General features: G+C 48.0%; 10 protein-coding genes across 10 annotated transcripts, besides 14 other annotated features; all 10 read left to right on the top strand.

The window, feature by feature from the left end:
* Window positions 1–8,823: part of a sequence feature (heterozygous, Esmeraldo-like haplotype) that runs on past the window's edge.
* On the top strand, window positions 29–1,156 carry Tc00.1047053506367.100 (hypothetical protein, conserved; the record flags this gene model as incomplete). The annotated part of the gene is made up of 1 exon (XM_808176.1): window positions 29–1,156. The coding sequence occupies one exon, from the start codon at window positions 29–31 to the stop codon at window positions 1,154–1,156; it is 1,128 nt and encodes a 375-aa protein (XP_813269.1).
* Window positions 1,305–1,372: a microsatellite.
* On the top strand, window positions 1,450–2,136 carry Tc00.1047053506367.89 (hypothetical protein, conserved; the record flags this gene model as incomplete). The annotated part of the gene is made up of 1 exon (XM_808183.1): window positions 1,450–2,136. The coding sequence occupies one exon, from the start codon at window positions 1,450–1,452 to the stop codon at window positions 2,134–2,136; it is 687 nt and encodes a 228-aa protein (XP_813276.1).
* Tc00.1047053506367.80 (uncharacterized protein) lies at window positions 2,331–3,071 on the top strand (the record flags this gene model as incomplete). Its single annotated transcript, XM_808175.1, has 1 exon — window positions 2,331–3,071. One exon carries the CDS (start codon window positions 2,331–2,333, stop codon window positions 3,069–3,071), a length of 741 nt encoding a protein of 246 aa, XP_813268.1.
* Window positions 2,393–2,424: a sequence feature (AT_rich).
* Window positions 2,649–2,673: a microsatellite.
* Window positions 4,053–4,100: a sequence feature (A-rich).
* Window positions 4,391–5,419, top strand: Tc00.1047053506367.70 (hypothetical protein, conserved; the record flags this gene model as incomplete). Its single annotated transcript, XM_808174.1, has 1 exon — window positions 4,391–5,419. One exon carries the CDS (start codon window positions 4,391–4,393, stop codon window positions 5,417–5,419), a length of 1,029 nt encoding a protein of 342 aa, XP_813267.1.
* Window positions 5,671–8,682, top strand: Tc00.1047053506367.60 (vacuolar protein sorting protein 16, putative; the record flags this gene model as incomplete). Its single annotated transcript, XM_808173.1, has 1 exon — window positions 5,671–8,682. The coding sequence occupies one exon, from the start codon at window positions 5,671–5,673 to the stop codon at window positions 8,680–8,682; it is 3,012 nt and encodes a 1,003-aa protein (XP_813266.1).
* Window positions 8,710–8,729: a microsatellite.
* Window positions 8,824–9,738: a sequence feature (areas merged during assembly that could not be assigned to a particular haplotype. This can correspond to areas where the two haplotypes were merged or to regions with more than two copies in the genome that were merged during assembly.).
* Window positions 9,618–9,662: a sequence feature (A-rich).
* Window positions 9,675–13,064, top strand: Tc00.1047053506367.50 (hypothetical protein, conserved; the record flags this gene model as incomplete). Its single annotated transcript, XM_808172.1, has 1 exon — window positions 9,675–13,064. One exon carries the CDS (start codon window positions 9,675–9,677, stop codon window positions 13,062–13,064), a length of 3,390 nt encoding a protein of 1,129 aa, XP_813265.1.
* Window positions 9,739–19,248: a sequence feature (heterozygous, Esmeraldo-like haplotype).
* Window positions 13,103–13,146: a microsatellite.
* Window positions 13,475–14,959, top strand: Tc00.1047053506367.40 (hypothetical protein, conserved; the record flags this gene model as incomplete). Its single annotated transcript, XM_808171.1, has 1 exon — window positions 13,475–14,959. One exon carries the CDS (start codon window positions 13,475–13,477, stop codon window positions 14,957–14,959), a length of 1,485 nt encoding a protein of 494 aa, XP_813264.1.
* Window positions 15,171–15,190: a microsatellite.
* On the top strand, window positions 15,287–16,282 carry Tc00.1047053506367.30 (hypothetical protein, conserved; the record flags this gene model as incomplete). The annotated part of the gene is made up of 1 exon (XM_808170.1): window positions 15,287–16,282. One exon carries the CDS (start codon window positions 15,287–15,289, stop codon window positions 16,280–16,282), a length of 996 nt encoding a protein of 331 aa, XP_813263.1.
* Window positions 16,453–16,477: a sequence feature (AT_rich).
* Window positions 16,498–16,532: a microsatellite.
* Tc00.1047053506367.20 (hypothetical protein, conserved) lies at window positions 16,920–18,494 on the top strand (the record flags this gene model as incomplete). The annotated part of the gene is made up of 1 exon (XM_808169.1): window positions 16,920–18,494. The coding sequence occupies one exon, from the start codon at window positions 16,920–16,922 to the stop codon at window positions 18,492–18,494; it is 1,575 nt and encodes a 524-aa protein (XP_813262.1).
* Window positions 18,700–18,761: a sequence feature (A-rich).
* Window positions 18,889–19,248, top strand: Tc00.1047053506367.10 (isovaleryl-coA dehydrogenase, putative; the record flags this gene model as incomplete). Its single annotated transcript, XM_808168.1, has 1 exon — window positions 18,889–19,248. A coding segment is annotated over one exon (360 nt), but the record flags the coding sequence as incomplete, so codon positions are not given.

Below are 19,248 nucleotides of genomic sequence, written 5' to 3'. Positions count from 1 at the left end.
TATATATAGTTGTTGCCTGAATGCAGGCATGCAGCCAGTCGAGCACGAAATGAAGAAAACTTCTGGGGGACCGTATCTTGTCGATGTTGCGTTGAACCTCACAGACTGTGTCTTTCGCGGTGTTGACTGGAAAGGGCGGCGGGTCCACGCGGACAATTTTGATGATGTTCTTCGGCGAGCAGGGGAGCAGAACGTAAAAAAGATGATTGTTACCGGCACAAACCTTGCGCAGTGCGTGAAAGCGATACGCCTTTGCCGTCGTTACCCGTCGCAGCTGCTCTGCACCGTTGGGATTCACCCCGCTCACTGCGCTGAGATGATGTTGCCAATGGACTGGGCGAGGATTGAGGAGGCCGCAGATGACGATGTTTCGATTCAGGTGCCCCAGCCTCCTTCTTCCGTAGTCGATACCACGGCGAATTGCCAGTACACCGAGGATAGGTTGAAAAAACTGGTGGAGTTGATTGAAGAGAACCGTGATGTTGTTGTGGCCGTGGGGGAAATTGGTCTTGACTACGCCGAACTTCCCTACTGCCCGCGAGAAATCCAACAAAAATATTTTATTCGACAGCTTCGTGCTTTTCGATCGTTGCGCCTGCCATTTCTCTTTCATTCACGCGACTGTGGTACGGACTTTGTGCACCTCATTGAGGAGGAACGACGAGAATGGCCAAGCGATTTTCCCTTCGTGGGTGTGGTGCATAGTTTCAGAGGACCCCCTGAAGAACAGCAACGACTCTTGGCGATGAGTGGCATCTATTTTAGTATTAATGGGAGTGCGTTTAGGGAGAAGAGCACTGCGGAGCAGATCTGTTCTCTTCCCCTTGATCGGGTCATGCTAGAAACCGATGCGCCCTGGTGCGACATTCGCAAACAGCATTACGGGGCGCAGTTTGTGCGAACTTTTTTTGAGACGAATTGCAAAGGAGGTCCGTTTGTGTCTACGTTGTGTAATGAACGTCGCAACGAGCCCTGCCACCTGCGACAGGTTTTAGAGGCATACACGGGCGCGTTACGTCGCTTTGGAGAGGAGATGGCAGACGAAGCGTTGCGGGGCATTACAGAGGAGGAAGTTGTGTGGCAACTGTTTAACAACTGTGTCACCGTTTTTGGCCTTGGAGAAGCTGAGGAAATTGACGCACACACGCGTGACTGAGAGCGACTGCGGCGGGGATCAGAGTCTCCTTTTGTGTGCCTATTGACTGATTAATGTTTTTGAGGGAGGAACGCTCTTTTTTTCTTACATTCTCCCTTCCTTTCGGTTGTCTGTTGTGCTTTTGTGTTTGTTAAGACTTTTCTGCCATTTATTATTATTATTATTATTATTATTATTATTATTATTATTATTATTATTATTATTATTATTATTATTTATTTTGGTTTCAACAACGACAAACAAAAAAAAAAAAAAACAGGCATAGGTGGTGGAGGTGCGGTGGTCTCTCTACAATGAAGCGAGAAAGACAGTTCACGGTAAACGATGAAGACGCGCAGAGGCGCCGGGCACAGACGGATGGTGCGGATGACGAGACGCTGTTGGAGGAGGAGATTCTAACGGTGGAGGAGACACAGACTGTCCTTGTCCGCCTACCGTGCCTGGACTTCTTTAGGGATGCGCATATATGCGAGGAGGCCGCCGCCAATGGCCGTGCGGAGGCCACTCATGAGGGGGATGAGCGGCACCCGTCGCGGTTCAGGGCAGACGGGCTCACCTTCAAAAGCGGCACGCTGGAAACAGCTCACCCAGTCGTCGTGCTTCGTACAAAAGAGTACGGTGAAATGGAGTTTGAGGGGTCATGGGTCGACTCTCATGAAAAGAGCCTCTTTGACGCGCCGTCGAGTAATCGTGTGGTGGTGCAACTCTGCGAGAGGGGCGATGAACAAACAGAGAAGGGAATTCACGGTAGTGTCCACGATGCAAGTGGTAGCGGTAGCGGTGCTTTTAATGAACCGCGTTCGGTCGGTGATAAAAGAGGCGCATCAACGGGAGTTGGAGTGGCGAGTCTCTTGAAACACCCGTCCGTTGGCATCACAGCTGACGAGGCACGTGGACGAAAAAAGGCTCGCAACGCATCATGGGGCTACGGACGAATAGATGTCCCATGTGCAACGCTGGTGCTACGACGTGTGAAGTAAAAGCAAACTTTTGATTTGATTTTGGCGTCGTCGCGATGCAGTGAAATAAGTTTTGCTGCAGAAGGGGGACTGTGGTTTATCCGCTGCGCGCACTATTTCCGCTCTGCTTGTTCGCTTCTGCCGCTGTTTTTCCTTTGCTGATAGTAATAAAAAAACGCCATTGGCGGGAGGGGGCATTGATCCTCTGTGTGAATATGCCCCGCAGTCGCCATGGGTTTGCGTTTATTTACATTCATTTTCTTCTCTTTTTGCCTTGTTTTATTATTATTTATCATTATTATTTTTTTTGTGGCTTTACGGCAGAGTTACTTCTTAAAATTAGAAACGCACACGCCTCCGGAGAAAGAAGTGGTGCTCCCATCTGTCATTTTGATAAAGTTCTCTACTCTGGGCGGGCCATGTTGCGTCATGTCAACTGGGAGACGCAGCAGCAGTCGTCTCTCTCACGTTCCCACCAATACCACCAGCACAAATTAAAAGGGACTCGAACACCGCTTCCTCGGCGAGAGGCTCCACCACCACCACCACCACCACCACTGGCATCTACCACATCTTCACAAAGTTCACCCCCTGCTGCTGGTATCATGTCTATGTCGTCTCCCTTGCCACACGAATATCATGTTCCTAGTTTGCTTCAAGAGAATTCTCCTGACCACTGCTCTGTATTGAATGCCAACAAGCGCGTGCTCAATGATATACAAAAAGGTTGCCTTCATTGTGTCGATGACGAGCTGACATGGCGCCAGGAGGCCTTAAGGAAGGAACGTGAACTCACTGAACGAGAGGAGGAGTTTAATACCCTTGTCCAAATGCAACACGCTGCATACAAGGAACGACTAGAAGAGATATCGCGCAAGGAAAAGTATCTTATGGAGTGGGAGCAGAGGTTGCGATCTGCAGAGAAGCTTATGCAAGCACGAAACGAAAAAAAGTAACACTGACGCCTAATGCTCTGTCGCTGCTGATGTTGTTAGAAGTTTACTCCGTGGTACATGGAATGAAGCACAAGAGGTTCTCTCTGGAGCGCTGAGTGCGATTCTCTCAACCCCATCTTCCTACAATAGATTAGATCAATCATGTCCAGAGAACGAAATGAAAAGAAGTTATTGCTTTGAATGGACTAATTGCCTCTCTCCCTTTTTTTTCCCCCAAACAATAGCCTTGCATATTCTATTACGCACTTTATTCTTTTTAATAATTTCAACTTGTCTTTTTTCTTTCAACTTGCCATCTCCATACAACCCAGCTTGCCCACTCACTCAGTTAGGCGACACCACCAATGCAAGAATGAACGCTGTGCAGCCAGTGCTATTTGGCACGTTGGCACTCACGTCTTGTTTCTCATGTGCATGCGTGAGAGCTTTGAACGCCCGGCAAAAGCGGGCTGTACGTCGGCGAGGAATCATTTTCAGTCAACGTCACCCCCGGCCCTCGGTGTGGAGTTTTTGAAATTGGTGACGTGAACGGGCAGGCACCGTTTTTGTGAGGGCGAGGAAACTGTCAAAATTACTATTGCCGTTGTTGCTTTAGATGCAGCTTGTCGAATCAAGGGACAAGAAGTGGGAATGGTGACACCTTGCCTTGCGCATCAGACGGCGGTGAGCTCCCTTGGTGAGTGCGTGCGCCGCAGTTACTACTGCTGCCGCTTGTACTGCTGGTTATGGTGTCTTTTGCTGCAGTTTGAATTGGGTGGTACGGATGGGGACAACGGTCATAAATTGCATTTGGACTAAAATGAAGCAAAGAACATTAATAATAACGTTTTGCTACTCTTTGCTATCCAGAAACATAATCTTTTTTTGTCTCTGTGTGTGCTATTTGTTTCCTTGCATTGCTTTGAGTTATCAATGATCCCCGTATAAGAAATGGGACATCAGTTGGGCTATGATGTTGACATGTGTACAATTGGGGTGCGGTTTTCTTTCTCTTTCCTTCTTTTTTTTTCTCTACTTTCCCTTTTTGTTTGCTCGCGGGCAATGCGTGCATTCCATTTATTTTGTTTTACTGTTTCTTCCGTGTGTGTATGTACCTGTGCTTGTGCGCTTCCTGAGGAAACAACTTCTTGCGCCTGTGACTTCTGTTTTTGTTGTGTTGTTTGTTTACTTGGCGTTCTTTTGGTGTGTGGGGAGATGGTTGTAGGATGGCTGCTGCTGTTGCGTGAGGCATAATTCTCTTAATTAATGTTTGTTCTTGTGTTTTTGTCTTTTTTTAGTTAGCCACCGTTGCATCGTACGGGTGTTTCCGAAGGGAATTCATGCACAGTTGGGTCACACATGCATTGGAGGAAAGGTACATCGAGGCACTGCAAGGGCTTGACGGAACCGACGGTGTGTACTGTATGGCGTGGGAGCACGAGTGGTATGAGGACGGCATTGTGATGGATTGGTCCGCGCTTCACCGTGGTCTCGTCGCCAGCGTGTGTTTTCCGCCGGTGGCCGCACAAATGGATGATTTGGCGCGGTTTGGCTGTTGTGTGAGGGACGACACCCTTCTTGTTACATCCATTGACATTCGTGCTCCGTGGCGCATGATTCCGCTCTCCGACCAGGCGCAGCGGCTCAGCGCTTTTCTGCTCCCACCAGCAGCGAATGCTTGCGGAAACGGAGCGCGAGTTGCCGTGGAGGAGTTGCGTGGCTATCGGTTTGTAAAGGGCCCTCCGGGGCAAAGAAGTGTACGGGACGATGTTTATGCATTACTGCAGACGGTGAACCGTCAGCTGACGAGGGCTGGAGTAAAGACTTATGTTTTCTTTAGCAATGTGATTGTTGCATCAAAAAACTTTGAGCAGTTGATGCACCACACCGCAGCCGTGTTTCGCGCACTCAGGGAGGCTGGATTTGCCATCAACGGGAATGGATCCTCATTTGAACCGCGACGTGTTTTCACGGTTGTGCCCGGGCGGTATTGGAACACGCTGACTTTAGGCTCGCTTCGGCGTGAGGAGGACATTCTGGCGTTTCTTGTTGATATTTTTTACCGGTGGCTGGAGGATTGTTACGTGTGGTTGTGCGAAACGCCACCACGGTCGTTGCTCCTGTCGGCAGGTGACGACGACAAGAAGCTGCATTTATTCTCAGACTTCTACACAAGGCTGGTGTACCCACGCCATGATTATATTCATTTCTTGGCTGTAAAGGGCATGACGCTGGCGGATGTTTTGCGGCTTGCCGGGCCCCGGCTGGCAAAGAAGGTGCCATGCGTGGGTCCGCAGAAGTGGAGTACACTGGAGCTGCGGTTGTGTTTATCTGCCTTGGACGCGTATAATAATTTCCCATGCAAATAGTTTGGGGCGCTGTGACGACTTCTTCACTCCTTTTTTAAAAGATTGGAGCCTCAAAGTGTGCGCATATCTTTTAAATGCACGCTTTTATTTTTTTTTGTAAGGAACGTTGTTATTTGATCTGTTCGCCGTAAATCCTGTTTCTTCTGTGCATTTGCGTACCATATTTTTTGAACATTCACGGATATTTTTTTTTGTGTGTGACAGGATAGAAAAGGGTGCCTCTCCTCCAGTGTGTGGGGAGGCGCAATGTGATGGTGAAACGACTGGGCGAATGGTTCCCTTTTTCTTCTGAGTTGTACTGCAGGAAACTAATATTGTATGATCGCATGTTTTGGGATGCGCATGAGGAGCCACCTGTGGAGAAAATGTCGCCCTTTTCCCTGGCCACGTGTGCTTTTGTGTGTGCAGCTCCATTTGGGGGATCCGTCGCTGTCATTCATGCCGTACCGCCCCCAACCAACGCTGATGATAATGAGGAATTGGTGGCCTGCCGGGTGCATGTGTACACGAGCGCTGGTGAGTTTCAGGCGAGTCTGTCTCTTCCGGGGGAAGCGGGTTTACCTATCGACATGGGATGGACGAAGGAGGAGGTTCTTGTCATACTAACGGATCAACAAGCCTGCGTTTTCTTTGGAGCTATTCACTTGGGAAGTTCCTCTTTGAATTCAGACGGCTCTTCATCCTCGTGCATAATCCGGCTGCGAGATCATGCTACATCCCCATCTTCTCATCCCGCGGGTATTTATCTTACTCCAACATTTCTTACTTGTATGCATCCCGAGGGATTGTTCTGCATCGATGAAAACAGGTGGATGCGGGGCCTGATGCACGTGGAGCGTCAGAGCCCAAAGGTGCAGGATCCCGTGCAGTTTGAGGCTGGACTTCTCCCCACCACCCTTGACTTTATTCCAGCAGAATGGAATGATGAGGGTGATACAGTGTTTTACCTGACAAGCAGGTCGCGGCTTCAGAAGGGGGATAGCACGTTACATGTCTTTACCTCCAGCCATGGCTTGAAGGAAAAGGTGCAGAAGCAAATTCCTGGCAGAGTTTTGGCAATGAAAGTAAACCACTCTGGCTTGCAAGTCGCACTATTTACTGACCGAGCGGAATTGCACATATTGTCGAGCAACCTGAAATCTGTGGAATTCTCTATTAAGTTGGGCTCACGTAGTCGAAGGCCGAAAAAAATGGAGTGGTGTGGGTCGTCATTTATCGTTCTTCACTTTAATGATGCTGTCTTTCACGAGTACTACTCATCCCCCACTGTTGCGCCAATGTTTTCTCTTATTATTCCAACCCTACCGGAGGCATCGGTCAAGTACGAAAGGTTTGATTGGGAGCGCGAAGGCAGTGGCCATGTCGTCACCGTATCGGAAATTGATGGTATTCGAGTCATCACCGAGAAATCCTGTTACTTTCTCGAACAGGTACCGAAGAGCCTTGTTAGTTTGTGCCGAGTCAAACCATTATCTCTCTCTGCCCAACTGGTCGCTGCTTACGCTGACGGAAAGAATTGCCTGCCCACAGTGTGTCGGTTGCTGTCAACGTGGGGCGGTGGGAGCTTCGCTGGCAGTATTGACGAGATTATAGATGCCGCAGAGCATGAGTTTTCCCCGGACCAGCAGCATCTACTGTTGGCCGCAGCTTCCTTCTCGAATGAGGTGCATCGGCTGTATGACTCGGACACTTTTGTAGACATTGTGCGGCGTCTTCGTGTGCTCCACACTGTGCGAAACTATCCTGGCTGCCGAATACCGCTCTCATTTCGTCAATACTGCACGCTCTCTGGGCTGGAGCAGATGCGCTCACTTGCTCCCTCTGAGGCTCAGGTGCTGGTAGATCGTCTGGCTAATCGATGTTGCTTCCAATTGGCATTCGATATTGCAGGTGCGCTCAACACGAAGCCATTGCGGTTGCTTTCACAGTGGTCGTGCCATAAAGTACGTGATTCTTCACTGGATGACGACACCGTTTACGCGCACATCCGGGATGTTCTCCAGCGTTATCCCGGTTCCAGCTACGTGGAAAGCTCCGTAGTTGCATTCCGTAGTGGTCGCAGCGCACTGGCCTTTGCACTTCTTAAGGAGGACGTTAGTGTGCACAGAAAAGTTATGATGTTTTTGTTACTTGGCCAGTGGGAACTTGCGTTACATTGGGCGGATCTTGGCGACGACGCCGATCTTATTCATCTAGCACTTGTCTATGCTATATCATCGGTGGAGGATCATTCTAAGCTCTTCAACGTGCTATTGGGTCATCCAACGGTTTTGGCATGGATGCTGCTTGGGGCGCGGCTGTTGCCGGCATGGCGAACGCTTATCAATGGAATATGTAGGAAGCAATTTGACTTCAATATCGCACTTTACTGTGCACGTAGCTGCATTGCACGTGCGCTTGAAGGAGGCAAGGGTAAAGCCAAACAAGAGTCGTCAGGGCGGTCGCAGGCGCTGCTAAACGAAAATGCGTCTCAGACGATCGCGGATCAATTTTATATGCCTCCCGATGGGAGAAGTGATAACCGTACTTTCACAGCGGTTGATACACAACTCGAGTCCATACTTCGTGCATTAGCATCACCGTCCCTAGATGACGCCTTGGCTGCACTCGGGGAGTGTCGAAAGGTGGAACGCACTGTCAGTGGAAGTTTTGGAGAGGTTGGCTCCTCCACCGCCACGAAGATCTCTTCGACGGTGTTTCCACCCATCTTTGCCGAGACGAGCGACGGGGAATGGCGGTGGCTCTCTATGCACTTTGAGCTCATAGAACTTCAAAAACGTCTTGCGGCGGAGCACACTGACCCACGCTTCCTTCGAAGTAGCGTTGGGCACACCCTCTATCTCTGTCTCACACACGACGACGAAGGGAAAGCGAAAGAATTGCGAGCCAAGTACCGTGTCAGCGAGAAGAAGTATACCTATACAAAGTTATGTGCCCTTTGTGACACTGGGAGATGGGCAGAGGCGGAGAAACTCGGCGGGGTGTTGGGTGGCCGCGTCACCTCCAGGCCGTCTATCGGTTACCAGTCATTTGTCGAGCAGTTCGTTCTCCACTCGCGGGTGGAAAGCGCATTGCTTCTCATACCAAAATTAGATGATGTCACTAGACGAGTAGACTGGCTCATGCACTTGCAGCAGCCGCGACTGGCTATTGATGATGCCTTCCGTGAAAAAGACGCGGACCTCATCCAGCATGTTTTAAAAAGGACAACCGACCTGCCAGTTCGGGAATACGGACTACGGTGCCTACAGGAGCTAAAATAAGGAAAACAGATTTATTATGGTGTCATGTTTTTTTTTTTTTTTTTTTTGCTTTCATCCAGATTCAGATAAGTACAGCTTGAAGATTCTTAAAGGTAAAAAAAGGGTAGTGATTTCTTCTGCTGACACCCATTAAATTCCGAACTTTCCCGTCACTCTCTGCCTGCGGGTGCATGCAGTCGAGCCGTGCTGGCTGTATGCTTCTTGCACGCCGACTTTTTCTCCGTTTCTTGCTTCCTGCCTTTTCCATGCAGACGATCTTACTCACTTACTTACCTAAGCGACACCACAAGGGAACTGATAAAGCCTGTGCAGCCAGTGCTATTTGGCACGTTGGCACTCACGTCTTGTTCCGCATGTGCATGCGTGAGAGCTTTGAACGCCCGGCAAAAGCGGGCTGTACGTCGGCGAGGAATCATTTTCAGTCAACGTCACCCCCGGCCCTCGGTGTGGAGTTTTTGAAATTGGTGACGTGAACGGGCAGGCACCGTTTTTGTGAGGGCGAGGAAACTGTCAAAATTACTATTGCCGTTGTTGCTTTAGATGCAGCTTGTCGAATCAAGGGACAAGAAGTGGGAATGGTGACACCTTGCCTTGCGCATCAGACGGCGGTGAGCTCCCTTGGTGAGTGCGTGCGCCGCAGTTACTACTGCTACCGCTTGTACTGCTGGTTATGGTGTCTGTTGCTGCAGTTTGAATTGGGTGGTACGGATGGGGACAACGGTCATAAATTGCACTTGGACTAAAATGAAGCAAAGAACATTAATAATAACGTTTTGCTACTCTTTGCTATCCAGAAACATAATCTTTTTTTTTTTTTTGTCTCTGTGTGTGCTATTTGTTTCCTTGCATTGCTTTGAGTTATCAATGATCCCCGTATAAGAAATGGGACATTTATTGAAGGTGTTGGTGATTGGAGGTGGACGTTGCTGGTGCGTTTTTCTTTCTCTTTCCTTCTTTTTTCTCTACTTTCCCTTTTTGTTTGCTCGCGGGCAATGCGTGCATTCCATTTATTTTGTTATACTGTTTCTTCCGTGTGTGTATGTACCTGTGCTTGTGCACTTCCTGAGGAAACAACTTCTTGCGCCTGTGACTTCTGTTTTTGTTGTGTTGTTTGTTTGAACGTACCTTTTGGTGTTTATTTTTGTCTCTTTCTGCCTGTGGAAGAAGTATTAATTTGTGAGGAGGAAAATATGGTTGTACTCGGTGTCGTGACGCGGTCTCCAAGGGCACTATTGTCTTTGGTCCGAGAGGCGTATCGATCGCTTTTTTTCTACGACGCCAGGACGGCTAGTGACGTCATATTTGCACTGGGAGACCTTCATGAGCCCCCGTTGAATGCGCACGCACTTGTGCTTTCCGTGCTAACTACGCTTCCTAATTTTTCGTGTGGATATCATGTGGCTCGTCTTTTTCATGGCTTGTCTGAACTTCATTTGCGTCACACGATGCTCACGGCTCATTTGTTGAAATATTATCTCCGTTGTTGCTTTGGAAAGCGTTGCACAGTCACCCCTGTAAAATGTTCTTCAAGGGATCCGTTGTTGTTTGTCTCTTCATTTGCCATCATTCTCCAAACGCTTCACCGCTTTCACTCCACCGAAATTTTGGAGGCGTTTTTGGATTCGGTAGAGGAGTTGCTGCGAGCGGACCCTGCATGTTTTCCCCCATGTCATCACAGGCATCATGAAAGAAGCGATGGACTGCACGAGGTACATGCGGAATCGGATGTGGAGAAAGTGGGGAATGTTGCGGAGGACACTTTTTTGGTCATGCAACACTTCGTTCTTATTCATCGACGGAATCTTTACGGATGTCGGTTCATATGTACAGAAAAACTGTTAGCTTCCTTCACAGATCACTTGCACTGCCATCACTTGACTTCGCTCTTGTGCCTTATGGAAGACGTGGGTGGGGAGAGTCACGGATCAGAATATCTTCTTTTGAAAAAGAAAGAGATGGCTGAACTCCAGCGGCAGTTGTTGTGTCATTTTTTGTATCGGTTTTGTGCTGCGGCACTTCGCCCCGGTGTGCTTTCGAACGCTGAAATTGTGGTGTTACTCAGACATGTGAACCACTATAATATTAGCGGACTTCCGCCTGATGTGCGAAATGGACTTTATTTTCTTGCAGATGCTCTTTGTGTAGTTCTTGAGAAGTCTTCATTGACGTTGGATGTCATTCGTCTACTCGTGACGAGCGATTTATACCCAGAGGATGAGGAACCGCAGGAAAAGAAAGGCAATTCAGCGGATGTCCTGCAGTTTCGGCAAAGACCTCGTCTAGAGCCTTTTCTAGATGGGCTGCAGCACATTGTACTCGGCATGGAGGGTAGACGTTTCTGCAAAAGAGAGGATTGGTTGACTGCGGAGGTTTTACTTATTTTGTGTCATCGTCTGCTTCTCGCTCACGTGGTGCATGCGAAAAAAGAGGCAGGCCCACGACTTCTTCGTACATGTCATCTTGTTTGTGATGCTCTGAAGGGGTTAGAATGTCACTTGGGGACTGAGGATCCTTCTGTTGAATTTCGCATACTTCTTGCCACTGAGCCCGTGAGGGCATTGCTGCTGAAAGGAGCATTCCTGCTAGGCCAAGAACTGGCTTCAACGCTCACAGAGGCGATCACTCGGCACGTACTTCAGAGTGCTTTTCACTTGGCTACGACTCATAATATCGATGATTTGGATATTCAGTCGCTAAGTTTTTTAATGCGGGAGTGTCATCTGACGGTGGAACTTGTTGCAAGAATTGATATTATTCTTCGCTTGATTTGTCATCAGAGATGTTTCACACAACACACAGTCAAACACATTGCGAAGGCGCTTAGCATACTCGGCTCGGAGAAGTGGGTTGCCTTTTGTGGCAACAATAAACGATGGATTATGCTTGCAACATCTGTACGGCTTTCTAACGCGGTAAATTTCCTCATTTCTTCCATGAAGGCCCTTGAACAGGGTGTGACGCCGCAGCACACATTCGAGATGTTGCTGAATCTTTTGGCCGTGCTATCTCCTGTGAAGTTGCGTGGCAAGGAAGATAGGCGGTGCCGATATCTTGCAGGACAAATCCCCGATTCCAATGCTATTATGCTTCTCATTAACACTGTGCTTCAAGGTTGTATTGATTGCATCCCACCAATTGCTTTGTGTAACGATGATTGGGACGGGCACAAATTTTTTACACTGAAAGCAACAGACGTTGCTGAGCGTTGTTCCTTGCAGAGTCGTTCTTCCAATGCGTGGAACGTACCTGAATCCTTTTTGGGAAACGTTTGGCGCTCAGAAAATAAATCTAATTGCGAAGGGGATACGCGTTCACTTCACATGAAGCAACCGAGTGCAGACCTCGTGGTGGGATTTGCCCTTTGGATGGGAGCTTTTCGATTTGGCATAAAGATTAAGGATGCAAATGGGCGGGACCCGTCCCTCTCGAAGATGAGGATGAATGAGCTGCGAAAGATGCATAAAGGGATTCTTCAGAGTGCCATTCATGTTGTTTTACAGGATAAGGCTTTGGGGGGTTCCTTTTTGCGTCAGCGGCTCCTTCGCGCCTTTTACCTTTATTTGAAATTCGAAAGTCCTTATTCAAGAGGAGAAAGTGAACCGATATTTATTAAAAATGAGGGATTTAAGCATGTCGTTCCTCTGTTAATAGCGGAGCTGTATCGAGTTGTAAAGGATCCTTTTTTTTATGAGGGGTCTACGATGAAGTCAGGTGATTTACTTTTTTCAACTGAGACTTGGACAATATTCGGTCACTGTGGTATGTATGCAGTCGAATTAATCATGTTTCTTGAAAATGTCACGGAGGAGTTTCAAATGCACGGAGGCCCTAAAATGCCTTTGCTTGTGCTACATGATATTATATGGGGATCGCTCACATGCATCGCCTCATTGAGCTCCGCGCTAGAGGAATGGATTGACGGATTCCGTCATGGGGACTCCTTCCACGTTAAAAACCTCTTCAATGCTGGGATTTGCCACCAGGTGCAAGAAGAAGGGGACGCTGTGATTATTACCAATAGACGAAATACCCTCCTGTGGTCTTTGTTGCTGCTTGCCTGTTTTATGCGCAATTCAGGGGCTGTGGCTAGGACGGGCCACGCAAAGGAGTTGACAACTGCCCTAGGCGCAGTTGCGCGGCTTGTGCGGCTGGTATCACATCAATTTCCGGTGTTCAGGCGGTCACGTCCTGCACCCGAGTGTCTCTTGGCCCTTAATCTCCGCGAGTTGGTTGAGGAGGAGTCCGCCGCCGGTGTTATCAACGGAGCAAACAACTGCGTTTCGGATGTGCTGGATGATGTGCTCCGCCGAGAGCAGCAGCATTTCTTTTGCTGGGAGTGCAATTTTGAGTCGGTGGCTGCCCGAATGAGGCGATACGTGTGAAGAGCCGCGGCACACAAACTTATATGCATACAAACAGGTATACACATACAAGTATATATATATATATATATATATATATATACGTGTGTCTAACTGAATTTTTTTTTTTTTTTTTTGCTGCTTTCAATTCAACGTTGAGTTTCTTCACAGTTATTTTTTTGTTGTTCTTATTGCTTACGCATTGGATTTGTGTTTTGGTGGGGTTTTTGGTTGTTTTTTTTGGTTCATTATTATTATTTTCTCTTTCAACACTGGAATATCTTTCTCTCTTTTTCCCTTTCTGTCGTTGTTCATGTGCCGACCCATGCGTTTCTGTGCGTGCACCTCTCTCACTTTTACTTTTCGTGTGTGTCCTCTTTGCGTGCCTCACTTTGCATCCAGCAGGAATTCCCCCTGTCCACAAGATAAAAATGGAGCCTTCAGCAATGAAGGCCTCGAATGAGCTGTCGATGGCGGAGGAGGCTCGTCTCATGAGCGCACTCTTCCCATACGTATCCAGCAAATGCCTCTGGGAATGTGTAAAGGCAACAAAAAGCGTCGAGGAGACAATTTTTAACGTGAACGCCACGGTGAATCCCGACCTTTACAGCGCGTCCTACTTAATAAACCCGATGCGGAATTCCGCGACTTCCACAGAGGTTACGACGAAGAGAACACCAAGAAACGCTGATTCCGGTGTCATAGCTGTTGATTCGGATAGCAATGAAATCGTTGACCCTTTGGAAGATCCATTTGTATCCGTGGGATCTCTTCTGCACTCAAGATCATCTCTCTTTGATGGTGAGATGAATATCTTGGAGGTCGATCAGCAACAAGAGTACAACGCCACAGTCGCGGTGTTCCCAATCGATACCGCCAAATGGGACGAACATTTCATTACATCCGCCACACTGACGGATGTTGTGGGTGCACAACCCCTCGTCCTGCCGACACCGGCTGAGAAGACACCTTTGCAGAAGGATTTCGGAGGCAGTGATGATGCGATTCAGGCACCAATCGTCCGTTGGGCTCCAACTGCCGCCTCCCTGAAAATGAAGTTGGATGAAAGTAAATGTATTTCGTCTTGTGAGGCGCCTTCTCCTTTGGCGTGCATATTAAACTGCGAGGAGGGGAGAGGGGAAACGAATGCGCAAGATGAAGGTGGGTTGGGCACGAAGAAGGGAAAAAAGATGGCCGATAGGGCGATGAATACCGTGGGACACGTCGAGCCTGTCTTGCTGACTCCGCTACAATTCTGCACACAGCGTGAGTGCGAGCTGAGGGAAAGACTTGAGGAGTTGGAAAGAAATGGGGCCGCCGCATTTGCCAACACGGAGGAAACCGACTTCTGCAAGGAGATTGCGGAGCACTGCAAAACCTTTACCAGCGCACTCCCAGAGTATTTCCCGAAGTTTCTTAGCGTGGTTGCAAAAGAATTTGAGGGAAAAGAGATTGTTTCCCCCCTTCACAACATCCGTTTGAAGTCATTTAGCGGAGGGATACTTAATACGGAGGAAGTGAGAATTCGAAGGATCGTTTTAGGGCGATCCTACGCCCGCTTTAGTGAGGATGGTGAGCACATCTTCTTTCGTGTGAAGTTGAAGCATTTGGCGTTGAGTCCGGTCTCGTTTTCACTAGCGAGGGAAGAGGGCCGAGGCGATGCCACGAAAGGAACAGTGAAGGCGAAGGCTAAGAACCTAAAAGTGAAGGCAAAATTGGAATTGAAGTTACATTTGACGGGGCGTCTGATCGCCAAATGCGGCAACATTCATTTTTCTATTGGCTCCTTGCAAACCAAATGTTCTGTGTTTGGACTGAATGCGGTGGCCTTTTTCTTGAGGCCCTTCCTCAAACAAAAACTGACCTCTTTTGTGGTGAAGGCGTTGAGTGATGAAATGTTTCTCGACCTTGCGTAGTTTTTATCTGTTTTTCCATTCGTTTTTCACTCTTTCTCTTACCACCATACTTCACTGCATGCAAAGTTGCTGCGCCTGCCTCTGTGGGATGGAGTTGGGTCTGTGGAATATTTTTGTGATTTTTTACTGGCGGTCTCTATGAATTTTTTTTTGTTCCTTCTTTTCCTTCGAGTTGTTTGTTTGTGTTGCTGCAAACTGCGGTTATATTTATAGAGAGAGAGAGAGAGAGAGGAAAAAACAATAATAAAACACACAAAAAGGGTTAAAACTCCTTATTTGGTTGAACAACTCCAAAAAAAAAAAAAAAAAAGCAAAGGAGGTACGCCGATGCCTGGAGCTTGGCTTCTGAATTCACAAGAGGGCAACTTTAAATTGCCAAGTCACTGCTCACCAGATGTCTCGGTGCCGATAAATCTGCTGGAGGCGTATGGTGTCTACTCTCGCATGGTGGACCCCGCGACACTGCATGAGCGTCATCCATCCGATGACGAGGGACGGACCCGGGCACAACGTCTCGCGTGGAATTTGGGCTACCAGGGGCAGGAGGAGGTGACACTTACTGCCGACTACCAAGAAGAATTGCAGGAACATCTTAACTTGGATGAACAAATGCGTATTGTGGAAAGTGGAGTGCTGTACATCGACTTCCGTGACGCAGAGGAACGGTGGATTCGTGTTGAGGCCAAATCAGGTGATCTGGTCGTTCTTCCGCGTGGCCTCTACCATCGTCTTGTCCCTGCTGCTGACTCCTCTCCGGTTAAGCTGTTGCGCCTGTTCCGCAAATCTGCCGTATTTCAACCAATTCCTCGCAATGGTGAACTCAGTGTCGAAGCTGCCGCGGAGGCGCGTGCGGCACATGAAGACCACAAATTTTACGTCTCTCATCCACCGACAGAGACCATTTTTGGACCTACCAACACGGAGGACAATGTGTTGGTGAAATCCCCTCGAGACTTTGACGCCACACTGGATAAAGTTAGGGCGCAGCTGACGCCCGGTGATATACTTGTGCTTCTGTTCAAGGGTGCCTCTGACCGCAGGACGCACCAGTCGTGGTGTCCGCCGTGTGCGGCTGCGGAGCCAATTGTGAGACGCGCAGTGGAGGCGGCCAAACAAAAGCGTCGTGTTGTGTACGTTCAGTGCAATGTTGAGCGTTCGGTATACCTTGGGAACTCCGATTATGCCTACCGAAAGCACCCTCTTCTTAATCTTGCCAGTATTCCATTTTTTTTGGTGCTGGAGCAAAGGGAGAAGGAGGTCTTTGAGTTGTGCCGAGAAAGCGATCCAGGTGAAGGCTACAACTCTTGGGTAGAGAAACTTTGAGCGTTGGCACATGCAACGAGAGAGAGAGAGTGGGAGAGAAACAAAGGGACATGATTCTCGATCAATATTTGTCAGCGAATTATTACTATAAATTTTTTTTTCGCGGATTTTTTTTTTTTACATTTAGTATTCGGTGAACTGTTTTTTTATGGAGGTAGGGGTCGGGTCTGTTTTTTTTTTTTATTTTTTTTATTTCCTTTTATTAATTGAATTACATCTATTTATTTATTTATTTTTTTTTTTTTTATTTGTAAAAAAAAGGCGTTTGTGGGCATGAGCCGTGCGATGAAAAAAAATTTACACAGTTCTTTGTATTCATCCAATGCGTGTGTATTTGTGTGCATCGACGTAGGGAGGTGGTGGTAAATCTAATGATCGGTCTTTTTTTTTTTTTTTTCTGTGTGTGCGCTGGAATGGCTGTTGGAGGCCAACTTATTCCTTTTCTTTTTGTTGTTGTGCAATGCCTTCTTTTTTGTTCTTGTTAGTTTTTCTTTTTATCTGCCCGTTCCCCTGTTTCTGAGCATTAATAGTTGTCGCCGGTGTACGGCCCAGTGTAGAAGGGGGCGCTTTTTGGACCTTTTACATATATATTTTTTCCATCTTTAATATATCGTTGTCACATTTTCGGGATGAGAACATGGGGACACAGGGACTATGGAACTATCTGAATAAACATGGTCTTTGCTCGGCTCCTCCTAGTGTAACGGGTGACACCTCCATTATTACGCCTGACCACCTGCTGCTTGACATGAATGGCATCGTACACGGGGCCATTGAAGGACCCCATTTTTTGTCCATGCAAACCATCCAGGATGTTCTGTTATCCGTGAAGCGTCTTTTGCGCCTGTTTCCACCAAAGAAGACGCTTGTCATTGTTTTTGACGGCGCGGCGCCAACGGCGAAGCTCAAATTACAAAAAGAACGGCGTGCCACCATGAGGGCACCTCAAAATGCACTGAAACCCCCTTCTTCGGCGACGCAGTTAAAATACAATTACGACTATGAGGGAACGCCGATACGTCTCTTTCGGGAAGAGGTTGTCTCGGGTTCGGAGTTTCTTCTGGCGTGTGAAGATGCCTTGAGGAGGGCACTCATGTCGAGTGATGGGGATGATTCTGACCGTCTGCCAGGAACATTTTTGGGTGAATATGCGGTCATTATAAGTGGCTGTGAGGATGCAGGAGAGGGAGAGCTAAAAATATCGTCCATGATTCGAACGCTTTGGATTGAGCAGAAACGAACAGAAACATACACCGGAGATGACGTGATTGTCGTCGTGAGCAATGACTCAGACCTGGCGTTGATTGGTATCGCATGTACACCGTACCGTCAATACTACATGGTAGATCCCGTTGGTTACTGTGTCACTGCTATTGCTGAGCTTTTTGAGCACTGGAGAAAGGGTGCAGCAAACGGACTTCTACCGCTTGAGTTTTTACCCTCATACCGCATAGACTTTGTGTTTCTTATGCTGCTTAGCGGTGGTGACTGGTACCAGGGCGTTGCTGGACGCAGTATCTTTCTTTGGCGCCGATACCGCGAGCTTCGTCTTAATGGTGGATACTTCAGAAGATCGATAATACGTGGCGAAGACTTTAACGTGGATGTTGAGTTTCTTCGCAGTGTTATGAGTGTGAAGGATTCTATACATCACAAGGTGCGTCAGTCAAAGATCAAGCAGGCCACGATACGAGGGGACTCATCCCTGTCAAAGCAGTCTGTGGAGACTGGAGTTGATCTGTTAAAAGGCGCCATGTGGGCTATGAAATCGATTGTGCTCGGTCACTGCTTTGACTACGAGTTTCGCGTGTCCACCATATGTCCCACACTGGGGATGCTGAGGGCCGCCAGCTTCGTAAAGGGAGTGGAGAAACGTATTCGGCCTGAATCAAAGGCTCCGCTTCCTCTTTTATCCCCCTTGGAGCAGTGCGTGGCGGTGATGGGGATGCGTGGGCGGTATTCGGAGGAGATTTTGCGTGCGCTGACCACCGTGTGCCCAGATGGCGGTAAAAAACTAACGAATTCTCAATCAGTTCCGTATCTTCTTTCACAAGTGAGGCTTTTAATGGCCACTGTAGATCGCGACAAACTCACCGCGGCGGAACGCGAGTTGCTCAAGGTGCAGCATGCGGACGTGTTTGGGAAGGGAGGTGTACTGCAGGACGCTGTCACATTCATGAGCTACGCGTACAGCTCTCCATCGTGTGACTGACGGGGAACACTTTTTTATTTATTATAATTGTGTGCCTGCATTGCCACACAGCAGTCAAAATGGAGCTGAGGAAAGGAGTGCACGTTTATTAAGCGATATTGCGGTTGGAAAAGAATAAAAAAGAGAACAAAAACTACAGTAATAACAAGATGGGAGATATAAATAACGCATTGAAACTGTCGGTTGATCTCGCTGGTATTTTTAATTTTTTTTTTTTTTTTATTTATTTATTTCGATGTTATCCTTTTTTTTTTTTTTTGTTTGTTTGTCTGCATTAATCGTGTAGACCGCACACAGCCGCAGTCTCTTTATCCGTTCACGGATAAAAGAATCTCAACAAGCAGAGCGAAGGAACGACAAAAAAAAAAAAAAAACAGACCGAGTGGAAGCAAAAATGTTTCTCGGGCGACGCGTTCTGCTTCCACGGCTTGGCGGCGTGCCTAATGGAGCTATCGCTGCTCGTCCCTTTGCTTCTTCTGCTAACTCCTCTATGGACTTTCTTTTTAATCCAACGCCGGAGCACAAGATGCTGCGGAATACGATCGCAAAGTTTGCGGCTGAACGGATTGAGCCACAGGCGAGGCAAAATGATATTGAGATGCGGTTTAATACGGAACTTATGCGAGAACTTGGGGACCTCGGCGTGTTGGGCGTCACTGTTTCAGATGAAGATGGCGGTGCGGGAATGGACGCCACCGCTTCCGTTATTGTTCACCATGAAATATCCAAGTGTGACCCGGGCTTTTGCTTAGCG

Source organism: Trypanosoma cruzi, genomic scaffold (genome assembly GCF_000209065.1).
Source record: "Trypanosoma cruzi strain CL Brener 1047053516475 genomic scaffold, whole genome shotgun sequence".
NCBI classification, from domain to species: domain Eukaryota; phylum Euglenozoa; class Kinetoplastea; order Trypanosomatida; family Trypanosomatidae; genus Trypanosoma; species Trypanosoma cruzi.
The sequence above is the reverse complement of the archived record's forward strand: the minus strand, read 5'-3'. Positions and strand labels throughout refer to the sequence as shown.